At 50.4% G+C, this 12,199-nt stretch overlaps 1 protein-coding gene across 1 annotated transcript; it reads left to right on the top strand.

The window, feature by feature from the left end:
* Nucleotides 1–4,344: 4,344 nt before the first annotated feature.
* On the top strand, nt 4,345–8,860 carry LOC100825796 (O-fucosyltransferase 36). Its single transcript, XM_003562812.4, has 3 exons — nt 4,345–6,237; nt 8,009–8,258; nt 8,359–8,860. Exons 1-3 carry the CDS (start codon nt 4,982–4,984, stop codon nt 8,533–8,535), a joined length of 1,683 nt encoding a protein of 560 aa, XP_003562860.1. The 5' UTR covers nt 4,345–4,981; the 3' UTR covers nt 8,536–8,860.
* The last annotated feature ends 3,339 nt before the right edge of the window (nt 8,861–12,199 follow it).

The raw sequence follows: 12,199 nt of genomic DNA, 5'->3' as shown, positions 1-12,199 counted from the left end.
GTCAAGCTTTATTTACCCTGACTAAAACACATGCGCATGATACACTAATCGACAAATTATCATGATCACCGCATTTGATTCAGCATATACAAATATGTATTATCAGTTTTTCAGACCCCATCTTCCCTTTATGTGGTATATGTAAGTTGCAAAATCAGACAACAACATTCGATTAGTCCCAAGAGCACGTTGATTTATCTATGTCGCACATTGCACCAACCCAAAAAAAATTCTAGAAGCTCGTTGGTTGGTTAAATTAGCATGTAGGATCAGAGATCATCTGTTGAAGCAAAGAATATCCCAAACGAAGGTGAGCGAATTAAGCATGGACAAGACAAGAAGCATTGACTTGGCATTCCACTGATCCATGGATCCCACGGGGTCCCATGAGATCTGTTGGTTGCTGCTGGTACGGCGCACGGACGGAAAGCTTGCTTCCACCTCCACACACGGGAGAAAGCGAGGAGGCAACCACTGACTGAAACAGGTCAGTCCCTTGATTTGACAATTTCCCCCATGATCGCTTCGGATACTTAAACCATCCTATTCAGGGTGCACATCGTTTCTCCTCCTTCTTTTTCCTGTTCATTTTGGCCCGTGGCTCAATGGCGATGCTCTAACTGACGCCCTGCTGAATTGCTGATTTTGGCGACACCTGGACGGGCGCGCAACAGGCCATGTAGGCACGAAGTCATGGCTGAGCAGTGCCGGGGCATGTTCAGTGTTCACCGACGGGGGAGAGTGCCATTATTATGCTGTGGTTGTTAACTGAAACGTACGTTTCTAGGACACCAGCAGTAGTTCGGCTGCTGTTCTTGATTACAAGAGCAGGAGAAATGGGTTTTCGTGGCCTGGCAAAACGATGAAACAGCACTAGAAATTCCTGCAGATATTTCAGACGAATTCAGCAGTTCGATAATTCCAAAAAAGGAATCAGAGAAAATGCCATGTTGCAATTTTGATGATCTCCTCCAAATTTCTTGAAGAAATGGAGCCATCGATGGAATGGACTCGTGGCTTGTTTCGTCCACAGACACGGTAGGCCACGGTGGCCATAAAGGTTAAGTAAGACCTAACAGGGCCGAAACGAAATTCTTTCCCCCGTTTCTCTTCCGATTAATTAAAGCTTTTAGTATTATTTGGACCGAACGAGCTCAATGCTTGTGCGTGAATCGGTTTGTTTATTGGTAGGGAAGATATGGGACTGACGGCGACGCGGCACCAAGAGCTTTAAATCCCCACGATTAGGATACAATACAAGGTGTGTTAAAGCATCATCGATCGACCCCCAACAACGTGATGGTATGAATAGTACACTGCAGGGGCAAGGCAGAGCAGAGCTGGCAGACTGACTTCACACGGCCTCAAAGCGACTCCTCCTCTTCCTCCTCTCCTAGAGTCCTAGTCTCTTCTCCCTCGATCACGTCTCGTGATCTCGTCCCCACGAATTGAAGGAAGAACCCTTGCACGAGCTAAGCTAGCTTGGCGTTGCTATTTCAGCTCGGCCGCTAGCTGACGGCCAGTGCATGGAGAGGTATATATTGTGATCGACATACTCGTAGAGAAAGGCAAGGAGAAGGGGAGGTCGATATCATGGGGTGGCTGCAGTCGCTCATGGCGCCGCTCAAGAAGCTCTGGATCCGCGCGCATTCCTCGCAGAAGAAGAGTACGTTTACGCTCATCTTTTTCTTTCTGTCTATCTATCCGCACTCTGTTCTTGTTTCCTGACATTTTGGTCGGAGATTGCCGCTGTTCTTGTTTGCTGATTCTGGTGTGTGGTGTGATAATAACAGAGAGAGGGATCTACATCCTGTACGAGGACGTCAAGTCTTGCCCGTGCGAGGACGTGCAGATACTCTGGTCCATCCTCGTCGAGTCCTCCCACCACCCGCCGCCGCTCCGGCTCAAGCACTGATCGATCGATCCCGCCGCCGCTCCGGCTCCCCATCGAGCACCGCGCTCCGACGTACCGATGGCCGATATGTATGATCCCTGTCGGTCGGTGTGTACATAAAGATGTAGCTCGTTCATCTCGCCATGTTAGGACAGTAGTATTACTTGGTAGTAGGTGCTCCCTCGATCTCTCACTGCCTTCTTTCTGAGCCACGGAAATGGTGTGCTAATTGCATAAAGCCGGCGAGCTCCTCGTCTTCCCTCTCGTCGCATATGTCCCGGCCTTCACCGACACTGCGGCTGAGCGAAGCAAGATTTTTCTTCTTTCCTTTTTTTTTTCCTTTGATCGTACCCTTCGATCTCCCTTTTGGAAAAGGGGGCGCGGCACGTGTGACACCCGGTTGGTGGTCCGGGTCAAATGCACGCGTGTGCCTCGTGTTGATCTTGTAAATACAGCACACAAAAGAAGATTCACAGTCTCACAGAGGAAAAAAGGAAAGAAAGTACTCCGTATGCGTGTGTATATGCACCAGCTAAGCTAGCACCGGTGTGTTCGTGTCATGGTGCGTGTGGTTCATGTGCACGGCCTCGAGCTTATTAGGGTGGTGGTTGACCACCGGGAGCAAGCTCGCGCACGGGTGGCGTGTTCAATGCCGGGGGTCTGTCATCAGGTTGGGGTGGCGTTTTCGCCGGCCCGTGCCGTGCTCCTGCGCTACCGATCGATCGCGAGCAAAGGTTTGCGTGTCGACTTCCGGGTAGTTGGTTCTTCGACTTGGACTTGCGAGCGTGGTCCGTATGACAGCCGCACGTCGGCGCGAATTTTCTTAGGCCTGGGAATGGTGCGCGCTCGTTTGGATGTTTTGGTGCGGCAATTGATGTGGTTTTGTTTGGATTGGGGTTCACTTGCGCGAGGGGTCCGTTCGCCGCTGCTACTCCGTACTACGGGGTGAGAGAAACTCGGCGCGGCTGCCACGTCGCGGATGCACCTCCTCCACGTCGACCTCCCGGGCCCGCTCCCACCAATGAATGACGGACAGCAACGCTGTTGACCGGAGGCCTGCAGCAGCAACTGCAGGCGTTCTGTCCTGCCGTGCGTTCTGCGATAATTTTTTTTAAAAAAAAACACTGGTCCCAAAAGAAGTGTTTCTAATTGACACTTTATGTACACACTGTTGACACTGTTGACGGTGTGGCTCTGGCGAGCCTTACTTGGTTGATGGCGAGCCTGATTCGGTGAAGTCACATGCCACCGTTGTTCATGTTGGAAGATTGGAAGGTTTTGGTTTATTGATGTTGTAAACTCGTTCTGATATGTTGAAAGCACAATATATATTATTTGTTTTGGATGCGGCTCAACCTATCTCTATAGCTACTACTATATAATTGACTTTTTTAAGTGAATTTATGTCATCCTTGTCCAACGAGAGTCCCCGGTTGTCCTTCTTTCTTCTCATCATCTCATGGGTATTCGACGTGTGGGTCAGTTGGAGAAGCGAACATTGGCTCATTTTTTTAAGAGTAAATTGCACAAAGACACATATGTGACAGCTCTTGTAACAAAAAACCACGAGTTCAAAGGCTTTTAACTGATACCCACTTATCATATGGTAACGAGTACAGAACCCGAAATTGGCCGGTTTGCTCAAGTTAATCGTCTAAATAGTCTAATTTCTGGATAAGTGCAAGAAAATGGCTCGAGCCGACATCTCTTCTCCCCCGAGCCCTCCCTCCCTCCTTCTCCACTTCCGGCGAAGCCGCCGGCCACGTCCCTGGCCCTCCTCTGCGCCAGCGCCACGCGCAGAAGCATCGCGTCGCCTCCCCCGAGCCGCAGCCGCCCTTGCCTGGACCAACCGGAGCCTGAGTTGCCCCCGCCGCGAAGCCCCTCCGTCGGCCGCCTCCCTCACCGTCGCCGGCCTCCTCCAACGGCGGATCCGCAACATCGCCTCCACAATCTGTCTCCCCGTGCCGGCGCTCACGAGGAGAGATCCTTGGAGCGCCCCGCCATGCCTGGACGAGCCGGATCCGATTGCATCTTCCCCAACTCCGGCGCAGATCCGGCGAAGGCGGCGAGGATGGCGGCGTGGCGCGGCGTGTTGAGGGCGAGCAGGCGGCGGAGCATGCCGCGGAGGCCGTCCCAGCCGCGGGGGCACTCACCGGAGCCGTGGACCTCGGTGGTGCAGCAGCGAAGCATCGGCCGCATGCTTGAGCGCCGGCCGGCCGGCCGCACAGCCATTGACCTGAACAGCTGTGAGTACAGAGAGAGAGAGACGGTGAGCAGCTTGGAATGGATAAGGCAAGAGGCAACTACCGGCTAGCAAAGATGCAGCTCAAGCCGATGGCTGAGAAAGACTAGAGCCGGCCGGAATGAGCTGCGAGCTACTCCTGTGGATGACACGTGGGCCACGAAGGTTAACTAGTCATAATCAGTTATTTTCGGGGTTTCTGTTATTCATTAGTCTTCGGGTCGCGGGTATCGGTTAAAAAAATCTGGATTCGTGATTTTCTGTTACAAGCCGCTACATATGTGTTTCTCTGCAATTTACTTTTTTCTTAAATGTGCAGAAAAAATAGAAAGGGTTCTCGTTGGATTATGTTTGATAATGAAACTCAAAATGGACAATTTGGGAAAATTTGAGAAATTTCAAACAGTAATAGTAGTAGTATGTTACTTGATCGGGAAGGTCCAATTCAAAAAATTCCAAAGCTTCTGCTTTGCTTCGATGTTAAACTTGTTTTTTCCACACCGCACCCTCTCGCCCTCTGCCGTCTGTGTATGTCTAAATTCTATCTCCGCCCTGCTTGAGCTGGAAATTGACGTCGATTGTACGCTAACACAAAGAAAAACCGTCGGCTGCTCTGTAGTCTTCTGTATCAAAGCCGATAATATAATCGGTTGATTAGCTTTGTCATGCACATGTACAAGTGTCGCTTTTCATGCGAAGGTAAAGTATAGTTCGACGGTTACCATCATCCACCATCCATCTTTCTTTCCTACCCTCTTCTCCCCCTTCCCTACCTCACTCTATCCCTCCTCCCGCCTCGCCACTCCGACCCCCAACCGACACTCCCCGGATTCCCCTCCGCCGCCATGGACCGGGAACCCTCCGTCTCCGACGAGGACGACGACCTCGAGACCCTCGTCCCCCAGAACCACACCAAGCCGCCCTCTCCGACCTCCCGCTCCCGCTCCTCCTTCAGCGTCTCCGCCCTCCGCCCCGCGCTCCCTTCCTCCGCCGCGTCCCTCGGCCACGCCCTCTGGTCCCGACGGTACCTCCTCCTCTTCGTCTCCCTCCCAGTACTCTTCATCGTCCTCTTCTTCTCCCTCGGCGGCGCTTCCTCCCTCCCCGCCTCCATCCGGCTCCCCTCCGCCGACCCCGCCGCCGACCCCGCCGCCTCCCGCATGCGCGAGGCCGAGCTCCACGCCCTCTACCTCCTCCGCTCCCAGCGCTCCGGCCTCCTCAGCCTCTTCAACCGCACTGCCTCCCCCGCGCCCGCCAACGCCTCCACCCCTATCTCGCTTTCTGATCTCCAGGCGGCGCTGCTTAGCCAGATCAAGATCAACCGCGAGATCCAGGCGGCGCTCCTCTCCACCCACCACTCTGGGGCAGGCAACGCGACGGAGGAGGATCCCTTGGATCTTGATCTGCCTGGCCCGGGGTGCAGGAGGAAGGAATTGCCGTACAACCGGCGGACCATACAGTGGAACCCCAAGAAAGATCGCTTCCTTTTCGCCATCTGTGTCTCTGGCCAAATGTCGAACCACTTGATTTGCTTGGAGAAGCACATATTCTTCGCCGCACTTCTTGGCCGGATCCTGGTGCTGCCAAGCAGCATTGACAAGGTAGATTATCAGTATGACCGGGTGCTTGATATCAGCAACATTAATGATTGTATTGGGAGGAAGGTTGTGATCACTTACAGGGAATTTTTAGAGAAGAGGAAGAAAGTGAGCATTGATCAGTTCATATGTTACGCGGCATCACCCCCGTGTTTCATGGATGAGGATTATGTCAAGAAGTTGAAGGGGTTGGGGATTTCAATGGGAAAAATCGAGGCTGCTTGGCCAGAGGATGCAAAGCTGAAAGAGCCAAAGAAAAGATTTGTTGGGGATATCACCCCAAAGTTTACGACGGAGGCTGAGGTTCTTGCAATCGGTGATATGTTCTATGCTGATGCTGAGGAAGAGTGGTTAATGCAGCCTGGCGGTCCATTGGCTCACAAATGCAAGACCTTGATCCAGCCAAGCAGGCTCATAATGCTCACTGCACAGCGTTTTGTCCAGACTTTCTTGGGTGGAAACTACATTGCTTTGCATTTCCGGCGACATGGCTTTCTGAAGTTCTGGTAAGATATCAGTTCGTTAGTAATCAGTCACCTCCATATTTTAGCAACATACATCTATAATCTGAAATATAAGCTTATCTGTAGAACTTGTGATCAAACACGTTGTCTGGGCTGCATTTTGTTTCTTGGCTCTAGTAGTAGTTGCCTTTAGTTCTCTTGAAGTTGAGGAACTCTAGGGTTGCAGATACGTTATCCTCTTTTAGTCATTCATTGATTGATGTTCGTTTGGACAGTACAACTTTGGTAAGTGCAATTTGTCTGCTTAAATAACTCGTCCACGAAACCAGGCACTTGTTTTGATAATGAATGATTGGCCTTGGTCTTTGGTTCTTAATTTAGATCTAGGCAGATAAATTTTATATGAGTCAACGATTGCCTACTATACAGTTGACAGTTGATCAAGTTGACTATACACAGCTTGATGGGGCTTTTAAGCTCAGTTTGGCATTGCTGAACTATGCTGCGCTGAATTATTTATAATCTGCTGTGAAAAATACACATGAAAGCAAGGAAAAGTTGGTTAGCCAAACATAAAAATAGGCGAAAGCTGGTTGGAAAAGCTGGATTATCATATTCCACCTCAATGCCAAACTCACCCTTAATGAACTGTCTTCTTAATACTGTAACCTATCCATATCCTCTGAGTCGTAGCATAAGCTTCCTATAGCTTATAGTTTCTCTTCTAGGGACCGACCTAGTTATTCTTCTAGTGTTTGGGTGACCAGTAATGGCATGCGTGTAAAATCGAATAACGCACTGAGTGTCCTTGTTAGATAATTTAGCATGGCATTTCAATTGATTATTTTTCTTAGTATTGGGTCTATTCCTATAACTGAATTGCTTACTCAACATTTTAGTTTTTACAAAAATTAAACTATCTTTCTGCGTAAAATCCCCTCTGGATACAGTAGCAGTAATTTGTTGTTTGATATTAGTATGTATATGTTCGAAGAAAATACTATAGAGATGAGCAACCATGGTATGGAATTCCTTGTATTGAACAATTGCTGGTAGGGTCATGAATTGCTTACTATCAATTTGAATGATCTTATGAGTTCCTCAGCCTCATTTGTGAACTGAACCAAGCCATAGGGTTTCGCTCATAGTTTAAGCACCTCATGACTCTTCTGGACAAGAGACGGACTTGATTCAACTCTGCTTTCGCGTTTCTTTTCCATCTTGGATATATATCCACAGATATGTGATATGTGGAATAGTTACTTCTTGATGCCATACATAATATCGGTCGGTCACCTGCCCAGACCCATCCTGGCGGACGAATTCCGACAGCCCATTTTTTTGTTTCCTGACTTTTCATATTGTGAGCTTTAAATTTTTATTTTCTAAACTTTTACTTTTTTATTCGAAAGTTTTAAGGTTTTTATTTTTAACTTTTTATTTTTTTTAACTTCCCATTTCTATCTTTTTAATTTGAACTTTTAATTATCGAAAAAAAAATTACCTGAGGGGCTCCCGGCTTCGGCTCCGGGCGGCAGCGGCGGCTGGAGACGGTGGCGTGAGGGGGAGGCGGCTGCGGCGGTGCGAGGGAGGGGAGGAGGAAGATGGGCGGGGGGAGTCGCGCGGGAGGAGCAGTTTGGGAGAGAGAGTCTCCTCTTTAGAGGAAAACTCGTCCCCGGGGGGGGCTTGTTATTTTCTAATGTTGGCATCTGGTTAGATATTAGCTTGACATTAGTTCTTCCTACAAGTATTGTTATCAATTTGTAAGTCCATTTTCCGTGGCACTAATTGAAGTTTTCTTATCTTCCTTCAGTAATGTGAAGAAAGAGAGCTGTTTCTTCCCCATACCTCAGGCGGCAGAATGCATTTTGCGAATAGTTGAGAAAGCTAATGCCCCAGTGATATATCTTTCAACTGATGCTCTTGAGAGTGAGACTAATCTTCTGCAGTCCTTGGTTGTGTTCAATGACCGGCAAGTACCTCTTGTGAAAAGACCAGTGCATCAGAACTCTGAGAAATGGGATGCCTTGTTATACAGAAATCACATGGGTGGAGATGCTCAGGTATATACAAGTCCCATTCTCATCCTTTTATTTTTTCCGGGTTCTCATGTTGAGGGCGACAGTTGTGCTAAGCAACAACTTGCTTTGACCCCTTCCGTAGGTGGAGGCCATGCTCGACAAGACAATCTGCGCGTTGTCAAACGTTTTCATAGGATCGTCAGGTTCCACTTTCACGGAGGACATCTTCAGGCTACGGAGGAGCTGGGGATCGATGTCGTACTGCGACGAGTACCTTTGCCAGGGTCAGCTACCCAACTACATAGCCGAACAAGACTGAGAAAGTAATATCTTAGAGTAGCCCAACATTTCATTTTTCTCAAACGTGGTGGTGAAATACATCCTGTAAATTGGCGTGTACATCTAGTGTAGAAGAGTCGGTGATGTCTGTATCAGGGTTCTCCATTGATTTGTTCTGGGGCTATTCTTACACGGTTAGGTAAATACAAAGAGGCGTCTGTGTTGTACCATTGTGCAGTGTTTACTAACCATTGATTGATATTGGTGTGGCGAGTGCGCTCATCATCTGTATTGTGAACTGGATCTTTTCCCTTGTGCTGTCTGTCTCACTCTGTTTCCGTGAAACACGCAGCATCATAGCAGCATGCAATGTGAGTTCGTACAGAATGTCTGATTTGCTACCCGCAGAAAATGGGGATGAAATTGTGTGACTTGCCAAGAGCTACACTGCTAACTGGAGCAACGGAATCACGTCATTTGTCCACCTGCAGACCGTAAGAATCACACCCGGCAAGGAGGTCCAGGCGTGGCACGTAAGTGACCTGCCGGCAACACAGGTCACAGGGTCCACCGTCGACGGCTGCACAGCTGGAGCAGCCCCATCGAGAAGACAGCAGGCCGGGCCGTGGCACCTGCGGGCTCACATCTACTCCCTCCAATTCTAAATCGGAGTGAGTAACCACTTGCCGACCCACGGCAAGGAGGCCTATCTGCCCGCTCTTAGCGGAGAATAGGGGTTTTTTTTTTGAGCGGATAGCGGAGACTAGGTGGCGTTCTGAAAAAAAAAAACCGGAGAATAGGTGGCTTGTTTGGCCGGCCCACCGAAGAAATACTAAAACAACACAGGACAGAAAAACATCTACTCCTACATGCCTTGTCGGACCGGCCCATTAAAGCAAGCTCTGTGGGGGCGGCAAATAGGATTTGCCCCGCGGCAAGGCCGGCGGCGGATGCAGCGTTGGCCACCTGCTCACTGCGCAGCGGCGATCTCGAGGGAGCCGCAAGTGCCGAAGCAGGCTGCCACATCCCACATCGCGATTTTGGGTAGACGCAGCGGCCAATTCTGACGACGTGTATACAATGACAAACTCAGGGGGGGAGTCATCGCAGCATCTGCAAAATAACCACAGAAAAATATAAACATGTCACACGCAGGACACGTAACTGCTCCACCGAGTAAAAATTATGTTTATTCTGGCCAACATAACGCGACGGAGACGTCTGATCCGGCCGGTGGAGCTGAGCCGAACAAAATCCCAGATAGGCAAACAAACCGTCACTTCTTTACAATATTTCGCAAGGAAGAAACAACGTCGTGTTTATTGTAGTCAAGCACAAGCAATTGACTACTGTTATCTACAGATTGTTAATTGAAGTGAGCTCACAAACGCGTGCCCCAGTGACCGGATTGATCAGCCGCTGGCCAATTAATATTTTCCAAGAACGCAACCCAGCGGAGCGGGTGTGTGATTGTTTAAAGAAGAGAAGCCAGAAGGCTAGTACAACGTCAGATCGGCAAACAACGCCACAAGTGGCAAGAAAAAATAAAAACAACTACTCGCTATCTATCCAACCAACCGCCACGGAAACCACAACAGCCACCCTCCCCCGAATGAGACCCGCATGCTTTCAGCGACCAAGCTCCTCCCGAATGCACTGAAGGATCCTCGCCACAGAAGGGACCGCGCCGCACCATTGAAGACCACATCATTGCGGTGCCGCCAGATGGTCCAAAAGACCAAAATGATCGCCGTCCGGAGGTCCTTCCGGGCCCGACGAGGTAGCGGAAGGGAGGACCACCAGTCGCGAAGCCGCGAATCTGCCACCGGAACCCAGTCAGCATGACCCAAGTCGGCAAGCAGGCTCATCCACACTTGTCTCGCCGTGACGCACAACAAGAGCAAATGGGAAACGGTCTCCATCTCCTGGTCACAAAGGGGGCAGCGAGGGGGGTGTTGCAGGCCACGACTCGCAAGCTGGTCCGTCGTCCAGCATCGGTTACTTGCCACAAGCCAAGCAAAGAATCTAGACCTTTTCGGGGCACCTGACTCCGACACCACCTCCACCAGTGGGTCTCCAATACGGCCGGCGAAGAGATTCGCGTAAGCCGATTTGGCCGAGTGACATCCGTCCCTCGACCAACTCCAAGTCAGAGAGTCTGGCGCACCATCCACGAGCTAGATCCCACGAGACAAGTTCCAAAGAGTAAGGAACTCCTGTAGAGCAGCCCCCCACAGGTTGGGCCCCACGTCGGTCAACCAAGCACCGTCAAGAGCCTCCCGCACCGTGTGTGACTTCACGTGTTTGGGGCGAACACACGCCACAAGCACCGGGAAGGCATCCTTGAGGCGGATACCATGCAGCCAACGGTCAGTCCAGAAGAGCGTGTGCCTCCCATCGCCCACCTGAGAAGAGGTGGTCGCCTCGAAAATGGCGTCAACCTCCCTCGAAGTCTCCAACGTAAACCCCCTCCAGGGCTTAGTGTTGTCAATGCGCTCAATCCATCGCCAACGAACCCTCAAAGCCAAATTGAGTAGCTGAAGATTGGGGATGTCAAGGCCACCAAAAGGTTTAGTGGAGCAAACCGCATTCCACGCCACCAGGCAGGTGTCCACCTTTGGCCTCCTTTTGCCATGCCAAAGGAATCCACGGCAAGTCCTCTCGATCCCCTTAATGGTCTTGTCGGGGAGGTCCAGGGACATCATCGAGTAGACCGGCATCGTCGTTAGGGTTGATTTAACCAACACGAGCCTCCCACCATTGGAGAGAAGTGGGGCCTTCCACGAGGCGAGGCGGCCCTCGACCTTGTCCACCAAAGGCCTAAACTGACAGGCCGTCTGCTTCCTAAGGCCCAACGGAAGACCCAAGTAAGCACACGGGAAGCCCCGAACCTTGCAACGGAGCAAGCTGCCCACCATCAAGTGTTGGTCCTCAGAACAACGGATGAGGTGGGCGGAACTCTTAGCGAAGTTGGTGCAGAGGCCCGAAGCAGCCCCAAAGTCGGCAAGGATTGCCGAGCAACCCACCAAATCCTTCCAAGTGGGCCGAAGGAAGGTGACCACATCCGCAAAGAACGACGTGCGGTGATGAAAACCACGAGGCGCTAGTCTCGACAGAAGCCCCACGTCAGTGGCCTTCTCTATCATGCAATGGAGGATGTCCATAACCACGATAAAGAGCATGGGCGATAAAGGATCCCCTTGTCGGAGCCCCCTCCTATGCACGATGGACTCGCCGGCAATGCCATTAAGGAGCACCCGCGTCGAAGCCGAGAAGAGGAGACCACAAATCCACGCCCGGAACCTCGGGCCAAATCCACGCCTCTTCTCGAGACTCTGGCCAAGTAATTAACCCTACGTGAACCTCGGGCCAAATCCACGCCTCTTCTCGAGACTCTGGCCAAGTAATTAACCCTACGTGGCCAATCTGCAGGCTAACTTATCACACAATCAAAAATATTACTCCCTCCGTTCCATAAAGATTGGCACGAATTTGAACTAGAGCTAATTCAAATCCGTGCCAATCTTTATGGAACAGAGGGAGTAGAAAGTAAAAACATTATCATAACATCACTCTGCATAGAATTGGTAGTTGCGTCTACTAAGGTAGTATCTCCGTCCAACAATAAAGGGCGTATTAGCTTTTTTTTTACCAATGGTTTGACCACAAATTACTCTGTTAACATATAATTGTATGACATAGAT

The sequence above is a fragment of the Brachypodium distachyon genome, chromosome 1, assembly GCF_000005505.3.
Source record: "Brachypodium distachyon strain Bd21 chromosome 1, Brachypodium_distachyon_v3.0, whole genome shotgun sequence".
NCBI lineage: Eukaryota > Viridiplantae > Streptophyta > Magnoliopsida > Poales > Poaceae > Brachypodium > Brachypodium distachyon.
This window is presented reverse-complemented; position numbering and strand designations above follow the sequence as displayed.